At 35.0% G+C, this 15,522-nt stretch overlaps 1 protein-coding gene across 3 annotated transcripts in view; it reads right to left on the bottom strand.

Annotated features, from left to right (window-relative positions):
- Window positions 1–15,522, bottom strand: part of LOC134838917 (importin-5-like) — a 510,521-nt gene that overhangs the window by 1,137 nt on the left and 493,862 nt on the right. For 2 of the 3 annotated variants that reach the window (XM_063854231.1, XM_063854232.1), the window contains 3 exons: window positions 14,710–14,730; window positions 6,664–6,912; window positions 5,383–6,404 (listed from right to left, as the gene is read on the bottom strand). In XM_063854231.1, coding sequence (XP_063710301.1) covers window positions 5,383–6,404; window positions 6,664–6,912; window positions 14,710–14,730 — 1,292 coding nt within the window. The remainder of the gene's footprint in view (window positions 1–5,382; window positions 6,405–6,663; window positions 6,913–14,709; window positions 14,731–15,522) is intronic. The other variant, XM_063854233.1, reaches the window with a different exon arrangement.

Here is a 15,522-nt window from a genome sequence, read left to right as displayed (position 1 = left end):
AGTTGGAAATGACAACAGTATTTTAGATTTCAGCGAACACAACCAGAAATATTTTAATTCACTTTGATACACGAATTGATTAACTTAAAGCCAATTACTTAAATGCATCTGACACATATCTAGCCATGTTCAAACCTCTCGCGCCAAATTTAAATTATTTTTCAAGTTTTAGCTATTATTGAGCATCTTTAAATCTTTAACAGAATTGATCCGGTCGTATTAAATAAACAAGTATCAGAAGCAAGCACAGCGGAGCAGCATTAGGGTATTTACTCATCTCTTTAAATGATTAACTTCGAAAAAAATCAATTTTTTAAAAAGAACTAGTAAAAATAAAAACTTGTTTATCTTTATGATCAATCTATCTATTATTCATTTTGCCTTAATAGTGCCCAAAAAAAACTTTTCAGGTGCAAGCTACTAAAGAATTGAACCTTAAACCATTTGCAGTTGTTTTAATAGCTTAAATTAATTCGCAATACGTGAAAACAATCCACCAAAGCTTTCAACCAATAAAGAAATGAAACAATTATAGTTGTTTTGACAACTAAGGACTACTTAGAGAAGGGCTCTATGACATCAAAAGCACCTTCCATTAATATATATATATATATATATATATAACTAGGTACCTCAATAAAATCGCTAAATCGTTTTCAACCCTTATTTGCAAGGAAATAATCTGCTATATTTGCTCAAACTTGATTGATAGTTCAATTGATATCACCGAAGCCAACAAACTGAAGGCCTTTGAGGCACTGTGTCGATTGCGGGACCCTATTTATTGGGAGCCATCAACAGCATATGTACCTCCCCGCGCTTAAAAAAAAGAGCAGCTTTGATAAAGATTCTCCGTTGAAAGCAGCTGTAGTCCATAACCGTTTGCAAAGAACATGTAGCGAACAGCTATTTTATAAAAAATTATTTAAGTTAGAAGATCGCCCGGTAAAAAATATCGGAATTGAGTGTATCCCAGATGATTGATTGCTTGAACATAATGTTGCAAGTGAAAACAAATGTTTTTCTTCAATTCATTTATTCAAATTTTCAAAAATGGAATACAAGCTACTTATTCACCCATGGTTTTTACATATTCTAACCATTCTTCGAACAAAACTTCAAACAGAATAAGTCTTCTACGTGTTACACCACAAGTATGATCGCACGAGTAAAAAAAGCCTTGGAAAAATACCTATAAACTCGAGCAAAGAAAAAAAACACCGAACAATTTTATGAAACTCTTCCGAAAAGAAATAAATTGTCTTAAGGCTCGTTATAACTTTTTTTACAAAGGCGAAGCGAAAATGTTTTTCCAAAATTTTCGTATGTCTCAATAAAAACAACTAGGACCCCAGCTAAAGCTGGGGCACGTGTTTGATATTGTATTAATGTGTTATACTGATGCGGGACGAAACCTGTGGTTTAAAAAATTGGACTTGCCCAAAACTTTTGTTGTTTCTCTACTAAAATAAATGATAAGAGTGAAAATTTTCGAGATAATTGAATTTTCCCAAAGAAACAGCATTTCTATAACAAAAAAAATAGGCGTCACCGCTTCAGCAGGAACAATTCTCGCAACCTGTTCTTTCGATTGATTGAACCCAAAATCTCAAAATTAGGAGGGCAGTTCATGAGAAGATTCAAAAAGTCCAAAAAAACGGTCAAAAAAATCAATGTTTTGACTTTTCCGAGAGCCATAACTTTGTGTAACAGTTAGTGTAACACTCCATTGAGCCCAAAATTTCAGATTTGGGAGGTTAGTTTTCGAGAAAAGCCAAAAAGATTGAAAAAATGGTCAAAAAATCAGAAATTTGACTATTCCGGGGGCCATAGCTTTATGTGTGCAAAAATTGAACGAAGCCACTTCTGTACGGTAGTTTTTTGAATCGGTTTCCTTCATTGAACCAAAAAATTAGACTTGGAGGCGGTAGTTCTCAAGAAAACGAAAAAAAAATCAAAAAAATGGGTCAAATAATGCACCACAGACTTTTTCAAAGGCTGTAGACGGAGGGGTGAAGTAGAAAAAGACTAGGGAAGTATGCAGGTACACGAAAGAGCAGGCGGTTTTTCCATTTACAACAATTAGTTGAAAATTAATAGAAGTTTCTGAGAACTGAAACTTTGGCAGAAAGTCAAAAAAAATTCCAAAACGAAAAAAAAAGAACACGAAACGATCCAAAATAAGGTCACTTAGTAAAAATATGCCAAAAGAATTGGACAGAAGATCGGTTTCGAGCGAAACAAACGAAAAGAAATAATGCGAAGTCAAGTGAAGTAACAAATCGAAGGAGTAATTCAAACACTAGAAGCAACAAAAAAAACGCGCGCAGCAAAAAAGGGCATTTCCAAGATGTGACAATTAAGCCGATAAATAAAAGGCCGACAATTTCATTTGAAACTGAATATTTCCCGTTTAAAAAAAGGTCCTGGTCAGATTCAAACCCAGGACCTTTGCCGTTCCAGACGTTTTCATTACCTCCAGGCTAAAAAGGCCAGTAATGCAAAAAAAAAGATTACAGAATGAAAGAAGGTACCACTAAATAGGCGTCCAGAAGAGTCCAGTGAACAAAGTTATTTAGAGGAAAAATGTGTAGAACCCGATTGCAATACCCTTGCTTATCGTAAGGGTGATGATTATCTTTTTTGATAAAAGTAACTCAATTTGAGAAAACTTGGGTCCAAAATTAGTGATTTTATATTCCTCAGGAAATTTAACAAAGAGGCGAAGCTGAGATTCGCACCATTTGCAATACAAAAAACGCCAAAATTAAACCATAATAGGTGATAATTGCGATTGTTATAAACGCTAACAAAAAAGTTCCGGAAAAAGTTGAGATCCAAAAGTTCTTAAACAAGCTCAAACACTTTGCTTAAAACCTTGCAACCAAACAACCCGCATAAATTACAGCAGCAAATGGCTATAAAAATAAGCTAAAAATTGGCTATTAAAACCAAGATCAAAATGAAAGAAACGAAATAAAAAAAAAAGATTTAAGCAAACGTAACAAAAAAAACTTAGAAAAACCAATTGAGGTAGAAAATAAATCATCCGCAAAAACTGAAAAGTTTATACAAAACTTTATTTAATTTGATAAAAATCCAGGGCAATTTTTTGAATCCGTTCTATTCATTGAAGCCAAAACTTAGATTTGGTAGGGGCAGTTTTCGATAAAAAAGAAAAATCAAAAAATGAGTCAAATATTCCCCCACAGACTTTTTCGAAGGCTGTAGACAGAGGAGTAAAATAGAGAGACAATGCGAGTAGGCGGTCTTTCTAATGACAGTCCTCTCTGAAAAAAATTAAAGATTGTTCAAAAAAAAAGGAAATTTCAACAATCCGAGTGGTGAACATACAAGCTACTTAATAAGTGCGGAGGGGAGCGTAAAATTTGCGTTTCCCTTGAAACGCCCAAAATTCCTAGGTTAGAACACTAATTTAATAAAAAATAGGCCAAAGTAATTAGGACCGAAGACGGTTTTTTAGGCATAACAAAAAACGAAGAAGAAAATAAGAAGTTAAGGTTAGTGAAATTAAAAATTGTACGAGTAAATCGAACACTAAAAGCAACATTAAAAAATGCGCGCAGCAGAAAAAAAAAAACAATTCCAAGATGTGACAACTAAGCCGACGAAAGATAAGCAGACATATAACTAGCCGACAATTTTATTTGAAACAGAGGATTTACCGTTTTAAAAAACTCCTGGTCAGATTCGACTCCAGGACCATTGACCTCGTTGGCGTAATCAATACCTCTAGACCAAGTGTGCCGTAGACGCAAAGAAAATTGATTTTATTATGAGCTGAATCTAAAACTACCATTTCTAATTTCTGTGAACAAAGTTATTTACGAGAAAAAAGTAACCGATATTGCAAGGGTAAAATACATAGGCAAACCTGAGCTTCGCATCACTTGCTATGCAAAAATGATTGACTGACAATCAAACGGAAAAACAATTCAAAAAATCGTTTTCGTCAAAAAAACCCAAAATATCCGGAACAAAAATGTCTGCACCATTAGAAACTCTAAAGAGAGCTTTGGAAACGATGTAAAAAATCCAAGTTTTCAAAAAGTCTTTTCTGCGGAACTAAGCAGACAAAAATAAACAGACCGACAATTAAATTAGCCAAAATTCTCTATTTGCAATGCAAGAAAAACAGGTCTCAACTGGCATCGATCTCCCGGGCTTTGTCGTCTCAACCGTTGAGATTGCAGCCATTTGGAATAATTACAACCGTTGAGCTACGGGAACTAAGCCGACAAATATAAACAGACAGACCATAGTCCGAAAAATCGCAAAAACTTTAGTTCGCAAAAAAGGGCCCAGCAGGAATCGAGCCGCAAATCTTTGCCATCTCAAGCTGTTGTTTTACCTCTACGCGAGATGCGCCGGATGTTTGATTGGATTTGAATTTATAATTAACAAGCGTTAAATAAGCCAAAAAATCCGGAGAAGAAACCCTTCATGCCAAAAAAAAATTCACAAAATTCTTAACTTATAAAAACTATCCTCTCAGAGCAAACACACGCGCACAAAAACTTTTTTCGGAAGCAAAGACGCAATAGTAGGCCATTAGGTCGATATTAACTAGGCCGACTTTTATCAAGCGGATAAAAAAGACGAAAAAGTTTTAAGAAATCGAGTTGGTAAAATTACAACCAATGTGAAAAGCAAACTTCGATTTGGCAGGATTCTTAAAATGGTTAAAAAACAACTGCAGAGAAAATTGTTTCCAGCTAAAATAAACGATTGTTAGATAAGGCAATTCAGCCGACAAAACACAAGCAGACCAAAATAGGCCGAATTTTTTGTGAACCGGAGCATTACCCTTTGAAAAAAAAAAACGGATCCTGGTCAGATTTGAAACCAGGACCTTTGCCGTCCTAGGCGTATTCGTTACCACCAGGCTAAGTGTGGAAGATACACTACAAAAATTGAATTCATTATTAACCAAGGAAGGTACCCCCATGAGTCCAAAGAGTCTGTGGACAAAGTTGTTTACGGGAAAAAAGTCTAGTACCCGATTGCTAGTAGCAAGGGTATTTGCTTGTCTAGTAGCAAGGGTATTTGCTGATTGCAAAGGTAAGAACTCAGCCCCTAAAACTTTTTAGTGGAGACCTACCTTAGTTCCTTTTTATATAAAAAAATGGAGCCAAAAAAGACAACACAAAAAATTAAATTTGACCGTTAAAAACTTTCGACTTTTTCCAGAAGAAAAAATCAGACGATGTAAGTAAAAGTTTTAACTTCGCTCATTGTCATTAAATAACTACTAATGACTAAACACAGAATTTTAAACGCAAATTTTTCAATCGAAGAACAAATATTATATTCCTTATTTATCCTAATAAATTACAAGTTCAAAAATGGTTTGGAACTTACCGTTTTTGCAGGTAAATCTCCAGGTTTTAAAGCTGTTTTATTGCCTTCCGCGAAATTCTTTGCATCTTCTACCACGCCTGATTGTCCAGCTTGATCTAGCTTCGCATTCAATTTCAGGTCATTCGGGTCTACAACTGCAGCTGGTTGAGCCTCCTTGTTCGCCATTACATTAACATCTAGAGATTCTGGTTTAGGAGCTACATTAACGTTATTATTTTCAGATTTCGGAGCTAGGTTTACGCTGACATTGTCGGCTTTAGCCGCAACGTTTACATTGCCACTATCTGGTTTCGGAGCTGCATTAACATCTGGTTTTGGTGCAATGTCGATGACATTTGGCGGAACATGTTCTCGTGCAACCTCTTGCGGTGGTTCAGGTTGTATGTTTACTGGCTGCTGAGCTTTATTCGGGTCTGGAACAATCGACTCCTTCTCTTTTTGGACATTATTGGACAATGACCCGATATTATTGACCTTTTTATTACTGTTTTTCAATTCATTAACTGATTCCACAGGCGGTATATTCTGACTCCTTGGAGCCTGTATTGGATTTTCTTTCTGGACATCAGCAGCAATAGCACTTGGTTGTTTAACTTCCTCGTGTTGAACTGGTTGTTGTTCAGCATTGCTTTTTTCGTCAATGTTTGGAGCCTGTTTTTCCTCGATCTGTACATCCTGCTTGTTTTCCACAGGTTCCATTGGTAACTTGTTTTCGGCTCGGTGGGAATCTGGCTTGGCGTCCACACCTGATTCATTTGGTTTATTCTTTTGCTCCTCTGCTTCATTTGCATTGAGATTTGAAAGAGACTCTTCCTTTGGTGGTTCACCTGCTGATTTCTTGTCTGCTAGCGATGGCTCTTCTTGCTTTTGCGGCTGCCCAATCAATTCTTCTTTCTGCTTCACCAGATCTTCTTTCCGTTTCTTCAACTCTTCCTCGTCTTGGGCCAATTTCTGCTCCTGTGCTGCGATTTGTTCTTCAATCATTTTCTTTTGTTTCAGGTAGTCCTCTTTTATCGCGTCATCTGAAACATATAGCCACAGCGTACAAAAATCAGAAAGTACGTACATTTCAGATACTCAATGGAGACAAAAATACCAAGGAATGGGTTCAACATAGCTCTCGTATCACAACTCTTTCAAATCAAAATCTATCATAATTTAAAATTCGTTTTTTTTTGCAGCAACTAATAAAAACCGATATAAAACTGCTGGCAGGGCAAAAATTTGGGATAGTTTAGTAAAAACGTCCAAACCGTTGAGAAATATCCACAGATATATTACCAATTTTGAACATGGCAGGTCGCCTGAGACTCTTCTCGTATAGAATCTGAGTGATAGTGTCCGAGTTGGAGGAGGTAGTGGAGAGGACATTGAGAGTGCCTATTACCATGAGGAGCAAACCACACACCAGAGTCACCTTGGCCTTCTTCGGCGCCCCCTTGGGGAGCACCTTCAAGTAGATGATGGAGGGCACTATCATCGAAATCAACATTCCTGCTGTCGATCCCGTGAACGCCAGAATCTTCTCAACTGAAATGAAAACGCTATTAAGCGAAGCCTTCCTATTTATAATATAACTAACTTCTCAAACAAAAGAGGTCGAATGTGTTAGTGGAAGTTGTTTTGATAAAATTAACCCATTTGCAGAAATCTGGATTAAAGAAATTATATCGCTGCGGAATCTGAAAAACAAACTCCATTTTCAAAACTAGAAGTCGATCACGTTTTTCGTGACCTTTACACTCTTGTAGTTCGAAAGTGGCGTATGCCTTGAACTGAACTTTAAAAAATCAAACGTCAAACCTCGAAAAGTAAAATTGAGCCTCCGGAGAAAAAAAAATAGACGGCCTAAAAGCTCTTTCAATTCGCAGACAATTTATGATGAACACTTTTTTGTTATAACTAACCCAATTTGAAAAAACTAGATCATTAGGCAAAATTTTTAGTTCGCTGGGATATCTGATAAATAATTTCCTTTTTCTAAATTAGAAGTCGATCACGTTTTTCGTGACCTTTGAAATTTTGCTGTTCGATAGTGGAGTTTGCCTTCTTTTTAACAATGAAAATGCATTGAACTTGAAAATAAATCACACGTCAAACCGCTCGAAATTTTGTGATAATTTTATTAAACAAGCTGTAAGTGATCATGACTGATATTCAATAAAACAATGACTCATATCCTGATACACATCAAACACCCAATCAGAAACCCATTTCCAAGCCGGAGACAATGTTTCCACGCTAAAAAACCCAGGCCAGACACCCATCCCGAAGTCGAGCCACAAACGAGTATGAAGAGTTCTGAGTCCCATCGAACACAAAACCTCAGAAGATAACAACCTAGTGCAGATGATCCAGACAACCATCAAAGCAATGATCAACGATATAATCCCAACTATGTTTGCAAGTCTGAAACATGAGATGAAATAGTTGATGGCGAATATGATCAATGTTGCTACTGAAGACATAAAGAAACAAGTTCTCTGAAGCAAAAAAAGTAAAAAAAAAAACGGCTATGCTCCGAAGAAAGGCGCTGCAACCTCAAGAGCCTATCTGAAGCTGAGTTGCTGGAAAGCGGGAGCCATGAAACAATGGAAGGAACGACAATTAAAGTACTGAACATTGCAATTGAGATTGGAGCAAATATCACCGAGCAGGATATATCAACTGCCCATCATCTACCGGGTCGAGGAAAAACAAAACCTATCATTGTTCGTTTTTGTCGACGGGTTGCAAAAGCCTCAACTGAACGAGAGAGAGAGCACAAAAGATGTTAAAATATTCGAAGATTTACACTCAACTTCCTCAAACTGATGAAAACTGACGAGCGAATTGCGGCGGCTTGGTCCAGAGAAAGAATTATCTTCTTCCAGTACAGAACAGATATTTATACCAATAAAATAACCGTGCGGTCATCTAATTGATTATAGTTTTGATGATGTTATGAGTTGCTTTACTGGTGTTTTCTACCAACCGGAGGCCCCCTCCCAAATATAAAATTTCCGTGCTACATGAACGTTGGCCCTCTGAAAGGTCATCTGAATCAACGGGTTTAAAATTGATGTGATGTACAACCCTCCTAGAATAAACAAACTCGGTTTTACCGTTCAACTAGATAATTTATTGGAAGACAACTACTCGCAATCGTTACCATATAACCTGTGGTGATTTTAATATGAATAATTCTAAGACCAATTAGCTATCCGAAAATAACCTGAGCTGTAATTTCTCAAATGGCTATGAATTAGGAGATACAAAAGCAACAAAAGTTACTAAAAACAACAAATAACTGTCTGGATCATTTCAAAAATCTAAATTTAACTCGAACAGATCACCAGGTTTTAGAGCACCAAAGTTTTTCCGATCATTACCCGATCCTATTACAATGGACTCCACTCAGTTTAAATAACAACAGAAAAAATCAATCTTTTTGTGATCTACAATTTGGTAAAGATAAACAAGCGTCTGCCAGTAGATTAGCAATTTGCAAGCACAATTAAGGGAAAATGTAATAAATTCTGACCCTTCTGCATCATTTAACAATTTTGCCACTGTTTTTGATGAAATTATTACATATTATGCACCCATTCGAATAAACACAAAAACGGATTTCGAAAAACTGAAACGGTTCAACAACGCATTGAAAAAATTTTAAAACCAAAAGAAACAAAGCTCATCATTTATGGAAAAATCAATCCAGCAACCCATTTTTACTCGATAAATTCGAAGAATTGCGAGACAAGCTGGAAGAAGAAATAAAGTGGGCAAAAAGAAAATAAAATCGTAAGAAATTCTCTGCTTGTATTGGAGACTCAAGACACTTTTAAACTGCTAAACGGTTTTAGCGGAAAAAAACTTAAATGATACCGATGCGCCAATACTAGAATCGTGTCTGGAGCATTGCAATACTCCATCAACATTTGATGTTGCTGAAAAATTCAATAGATTTTTCTCAGCAATTGGCACCGAGCATAAAACGAAAATGGATTGCCTGCCATCAACACCTTTGACCCAAGCTGAACAATTTGTGTTTTTGTATGCAGTAACAGAACTCGAAGTTCTGGCAAAAATCCATAATCTCGACAATAAATCATCATCGAGATATGGCAATATCAACAACATAAGTTATATTATCGGCACCTGCTACAGTTCCTTATTTAACTTCGCTCATTAACAAGTGCTTCCTGCAATTCGCTTTCCCCGATAGATTGAAAAGAGCAAAAATTATCCCGATGCATAAAAATGGATCTAGGGTTGATGAAAACACTTACCGACCAATATCGCTCCTGATTGCCCGGAGTTAAATCTTTGAAAGAACCATGTTCACTAGAATCTACAATTATCTTAAAAAGTTCTGATTTATTGCCGAAAAATCGGTTTTTGATCGAAGCATAGTACGTACGATTGACGCACTTATTGATTTTACTGAAAAAAGCGGTCATGCGGCGAGCAAAATATATTTACTTTTTTTGATTTGAAAAAAGAATTTCATTCAAAAAAACATCCCCTTTTATTATCAAAGGGTGTTAGAGGGAATCCCTACAATTGGTTTAGTTCGTACTTAAGGGAAAAAATGCAACGCCTGGAAATGAATGGAATATCTTCTAACTGGTCCACAATATCCCGTGGTGTTCCTCAAGGATATTTTTTAGGGCCTTAACAGTTTCCTATCTCATGTCTGTAAATCATCTGAAATTGCTCTTTCTGTGGATCACATCAATGTAATTGCATTGGGACAAGCAGACTTTTTGATTGTAAACTGAATTATTGACTTAATGCCAAAAAACTGATATAAATATGGATAAAACAGTACAAATGAATGCAAAGTCCTCCAGTTCATGACTTCTCAATTAAACAAAAATAATATCAAAACTGAACCGATTTTCAAGTATTTGGGGGTGTAAGTTGATTAAAACTACCATTTGTCTCCCACATAGACCAAGTAAAACTGCGATTAGCAAAACAATCAGGCATTATTTCAAAGCTACGATTTTATACACCTCGACATCAGCTTTTAGATTAATATCGTAGTAACATCAAAAACAACTATCTAGTATGGCATTCTTGTATACGGTTGTTGTAGTTTTTCCTCCTTGCTGCCAATTTTTATGCTTCAGAAAAAGATATTGAAATAGATATAATTTAGAAAACGTACTGACCACTCAGAAGAAGTTTTCGTGAAACAGCAACTGGTAACAGTGCACGAGCTTCAGGTCTATGAGTTACTGATTTTCGTACTAGGATCGATAAATAATCTCCACGGTGAAGATTTGTTGAATAAGTTATTCAGTTTTGAAAATCCATTACGAGAAACTCGTAGGGATAAATTAAACCTGCTGAAAGAAACATCTAGACTTTTCAATCTGCTTAAGACAAGGTGCTTACTCAAAGAAGGGTTAGAAAATGCAAACAACGAAAATTAGAAGTTTTTATCATAAATTTAAAAAAGGATACCTGTTAAGAAACAAGAAACTTCACTGAGATGGGTAAAGGCTACAGGGTTAATAACTGTGAGTTGCGAATTATGTGGAACAATATGACGGTCCAGAGTCTCTTAGTTTTAGAGTTATAACAATTTTGGAATTTTTCTGAAACTTCAATAAATTTCTTACAAAATTTTCAAAGAAAAAAAAATTTGATGTCAGTGTACAACCAGTGGGATGTGGCGTCAAAACATTGATTTTAGCGCTGTGTTCAGCGCTGTTTATTACGCATTCTACATTTTATTTCAAAATTGTTAATGTACTTGTGATATTTAAGTATATTGGATTTTTTTTTAATTTCGTTTTCCTTTGTTTCATGATGCTATCTACCATGGATTTGATATTCAAGGGCAGCTGTCAATAGACCCTCATGGTCTCGTTAGTTGTCCCTTCCGATATGTACTTTATTATTGAATTTTATGTTTATTCTGTCAATGAATGTACCTACCTATCGGAAAAACAAATTCATTCTTTCTTTCTTTCTTAAAAATCAAACTTGAGCGTGAACAAATTCCAACACTTTTTCATTTAAAAAAAAAACAATAATTAGCAAGACCTGTATAAGTGTACTTACTACGTTCATTACCGTTAATTGGCAGTGACTTTATGAACCACAATGACTTTATGGACAAGACTGCTTGTATAAATGAGAGAGAAGCCATGAAAGACTAGAGTGTCCCTTAAGGCTAAATTTTTTTTTGCATTTTCGCATCAATTGCTCTACAGAAAGCAACCGAATCGTTAAAACATATGAAAAAACGCCGATAAACAACACCCAAAATTATCATATGTTTGTCTCAAAATGATCCTCATTTTGATTAAAACCTGTATCGGAACGCAGCAGTCAGCATTGAACTAACATGAAAAATTAACGAGCTGTAATTATTTAGAGAAAAAACCAGGATAAATGTTCATTACGCTTGAAATTAGCAAGCGTTGTTAAGCCAGAGTATACTTTTTTTGGGTTACCAACTAGTTTAACAGAGTTCTTTCGTGCAAGTGGTGAAGAGGTAACGCACTTGCCTATAAAATCAAAGGTTCGAAGGTCAATGGTTCAAATCCGGCCAGGACCTGTTTTTTTAAGCGGAAAATTGTCCGCGCGTCAAAAAAAAGCTTTGTTAGCTGGCTGTTTGTCTGCTATTTTTTGTCGGCTTTGTTGCTGCAGCGCAAAAATTGCATTAAACTTGGGCTTTTTTTCATTCAACCAGTCTTTTCATTTGCTGGTAATCATGGTCATACATTTTTGTATCGCAAGTGATGCGAAGCTTCGCTCCACCTTTGCGTTGGGATTCTATAACACCAAAAAATTTTGTGACAATTTTTTGAACTGGTTAACAACAAAACTGCTCATATATCACAAGAAATTAGGACGAAAGTTTGCTCTGAACTCAGCCAAACAAACCAAGACGAAAAAATTATCCAAAAGAAAGATGCTGGTGAAAAAACTCGTCTATTTCATTGTTTTGCACCATCAGAAAAAATTGGTAGGTATAAAACGTTCCATTAACTTATTTACACTTAAACAAAAAAATTAATTAAAAAACAGAAGGCAGAACGAGAGGAAAACATCAAGTGTACTAGAAACAAATAACGAAAATGAAGTAACAAACATGCAACGGACCTCTGGTGTTTCTAATTATTGGCAACTCATAGGAAACAGCATATAATGGAAAAAAGATCTGCATCGTTTGAGTGTACTTTACCAGCACCCAAAAACAGGGTTGGTATTTTCAAACTTTGTAAAGCTCTTTATATTAAAAAGTTTTTCCTTAATCAAATTTTAAAAAACCATAAAAATTTGTGATGTTTTTTTTAATCGAAATTCTTTGAAAAATTTTACAATTACATAAAAAATGTCACATGACGGAAACTAAAAGCAACTGAGCAGTCGCATGTGAACGCAAGATTTGCAGCTTTTGAGAGCATTCTCACAGTACCCAATTACAATGTTGGAAAACTGAAATTTGGAGACTTCGAAATTAAGTTTTCTAAAACTTTTTTGAAAAGCCATAAAAATTGTTATATCTCGAAAAATACAAAGATTTGAGCATTATTACTTGAAGGTAGGATTCGCAACCCCTGAGAGTACTAAAACAGCGCCCAACTACAGAGTTGGGAATTTTAAAATTATCTAAAAAATTTTTTGAAAAAAATCACAAAAAACATCTCGAAAACTAAAAAGACTTGAGCAGTCAAATTTGGAGGCAAAATTCGCAACTCCTGAGAGTACCCTGACATAGCCTCACTTTTGAGATGAGAAAAGTTACGTAAATGTTCAATGAGCATTTTTTCAAACAAAAATTGACCTAAAAACGTCATATCTCGAAAACTACAAAGAATTGAGCAGTCATATTTAGAGGCAAGAAGCGCAATCCTTGAGAGTACACTGACACTAACCAACTACAGGGTTCGAAATTTCAAATTTTGTGAACTACTTTTTAATTTCGTTTTCTGAAAATTTTCTCAAAAATCGTCGTATCTGGTGAACCAAAAGAACCTGGGCATTCAGAATTGCCAGCCCTAACAGCATCACACCATTATAATGCTTATTTAACACTCGATGCAATGAGCTCTGTACTCAAAATGGAAAATCGAAAAAAAACAATCTTTAGCATTGCAAAATGCGATATATCTTGAACGTGCAAAAACTCTTCCGTTAAACATTCAAAAACAATACGTTGAAAAAGCTTAAACATGACGAGATAATGAAGCCCGCATTTAAATGTATAATAGATTTTGAAATGTGAAAAAAATCTAAAAGTTACAAGCAAAATTTGATTCAAGGTAATTTTCGATCTTATAGCACTTGAAGCCTCCTAAAACTGAGGCTATTGCATAGAGAAATTAACCTTCTAAAAAAATTATAGGCTAGAAAGCACTTTTTGACAAAAAAACTGAATTGACGGAAAAACTGATTGAAATTTACACCAAGAAAACTGCGAACAAACTCATGATTTAAATAATTTTCGCTCAAAAGAATATAATTAGAACATCAACCCGCTCAAGAATTATCGAGATAAATATTCCAAACAGCTTTTTTGATAAGATAAAAACAACTCGGAAAAAACTTTCAAAAAATTCGAAAAAAAATTCAAATTATGATTGTTCAAAGAAGGTCGGAGAAGTGATTTTATAATTTCAAGCAAACCTTTTCAAAAATAAATCAATATCAAAAATTGTCTGGAACCAAATAAAAAAACACCAAGTAAATAAGCCGACAGCATTAAAGCCGAAACTTATATTAAAATCATGCAGAAAAAACTTGTATCTATCATCTACAAAGCAAGCTTTAGCCCTATAAAGGCAAAACACGTAAGATACATATTTGTAAATTTACCGTTTCAAGCTTGCTTCGAAATAAACCTTTCTGTGAACAAAGTTACTAACCGGAAAAAAGTCTAGTATAGTAAACACAATGGCATTTATTTAGTGTCCCGTATTATTTTAATATGACAAAATTGCTGGCCTAAATTCAATTTGATATTATTTAATATTATTTCTTAGAACTTAAGAAAAAAGATGACCTTAGCTCAGGGCCGAGTATAAGCAAAATTGACGAACATGCTTAATTTAAAAAAAGAATTTTGTCTGAAGAAAAAGCTAGAAGTTAAAACTCAAAAGTTATAACTAAAAATGAGCAGCCTTGTTATAACAATTGCGAAGATCAAAGCAACCATATTAGTCAACTATTTTTGTTCCTCGGGATGGTCTCATTGCCTTGACGCGTTGAGAGGAAAAAAAGTTCAACTAATAATCGATCAAAACAGTAAAAAAAGATACAATAATCAACAAGATTCATCAGATTGGTAAGTGGAAATGTTAAAGATAAAAAGGCAAGATTTACTTATTTCATACGGCGGCAGGACTAAAATTCCAAAACAAACTGAGTTTTAACACAAGTGGCGATCAAATCAGTACTCAGAAAAAGACAACATGAGAAGTTGAAAGATTAGATGCGAGGAAGATGAGCATCAGTTTACTAAGTTAACAGTACAGAATATTCCGACTACGTTCAATTGTTCCGACCACTTCAGGATCATGGAAGGAACTACAGCATACCCTGGTAGTTCATTCACTTTTAGATACCAAGGAGAAATGTCGAATGTGGTGATTTTTGAAGGGTACTTGAAAAGATTCAATTTATCCTTTTCTCAGGTTTTGCGAGTTTCAGCCTAACTCTAATTTGTTGAATGTGCGTTTTAAAATTTTAAGACCATTATATAATTCAAGAAAAGACCGACATTTGCTAAATCAATTCTTTCATTGAATTAATTAGAATTTTCAACCCAAAATCAGGTTAGACACCAAAATGTCACATGCGATCGATTGATCAAGAGTCTTTAATGAAACAAAGATTTCGAGAATAAACTTTTTACCAATTCACAACTAAACGCTTTTTGTCCCCACTATAGAAAATAAGTGGGAATTTTGTGTTATAATGTGTTTTAGTTTCTTTTTCACGATATCCGATTTATGTTCCGACCATTGAAAATGGGGAGGAACTTTGTATTCGTGTGTGCTTCAGTTTTTTTTCCAGGCAAAATCAGGCACCACAATTAATCATAGGAATGGGTCGATTGATATATCATATTAAAGCCCTTTCAGTCGTGATTCGAACCACAAAAAAATCCCAAAACTTTTTTCTAGTGTCGAGAAA

The sequence above is a fragment of the Symsagittifera roscoffensis genome, chromosome 2, assembly GCF_963678635.1.
Source record: "Symsagittifera roscoffensis chromosome 2, txSymRosc1.1, whole genome shotgun sequence".
NCBI lineage: Eukaryota > Metazoa > Xenacoelomorpha > Acoela > Convolutidae > Symsagittifera > Symsagittifera roscoffensis.
Note: the sequence above shows the minus strand (reverse complement) of the source record. Positions and strands in the feature narration are given on the sequence as shown.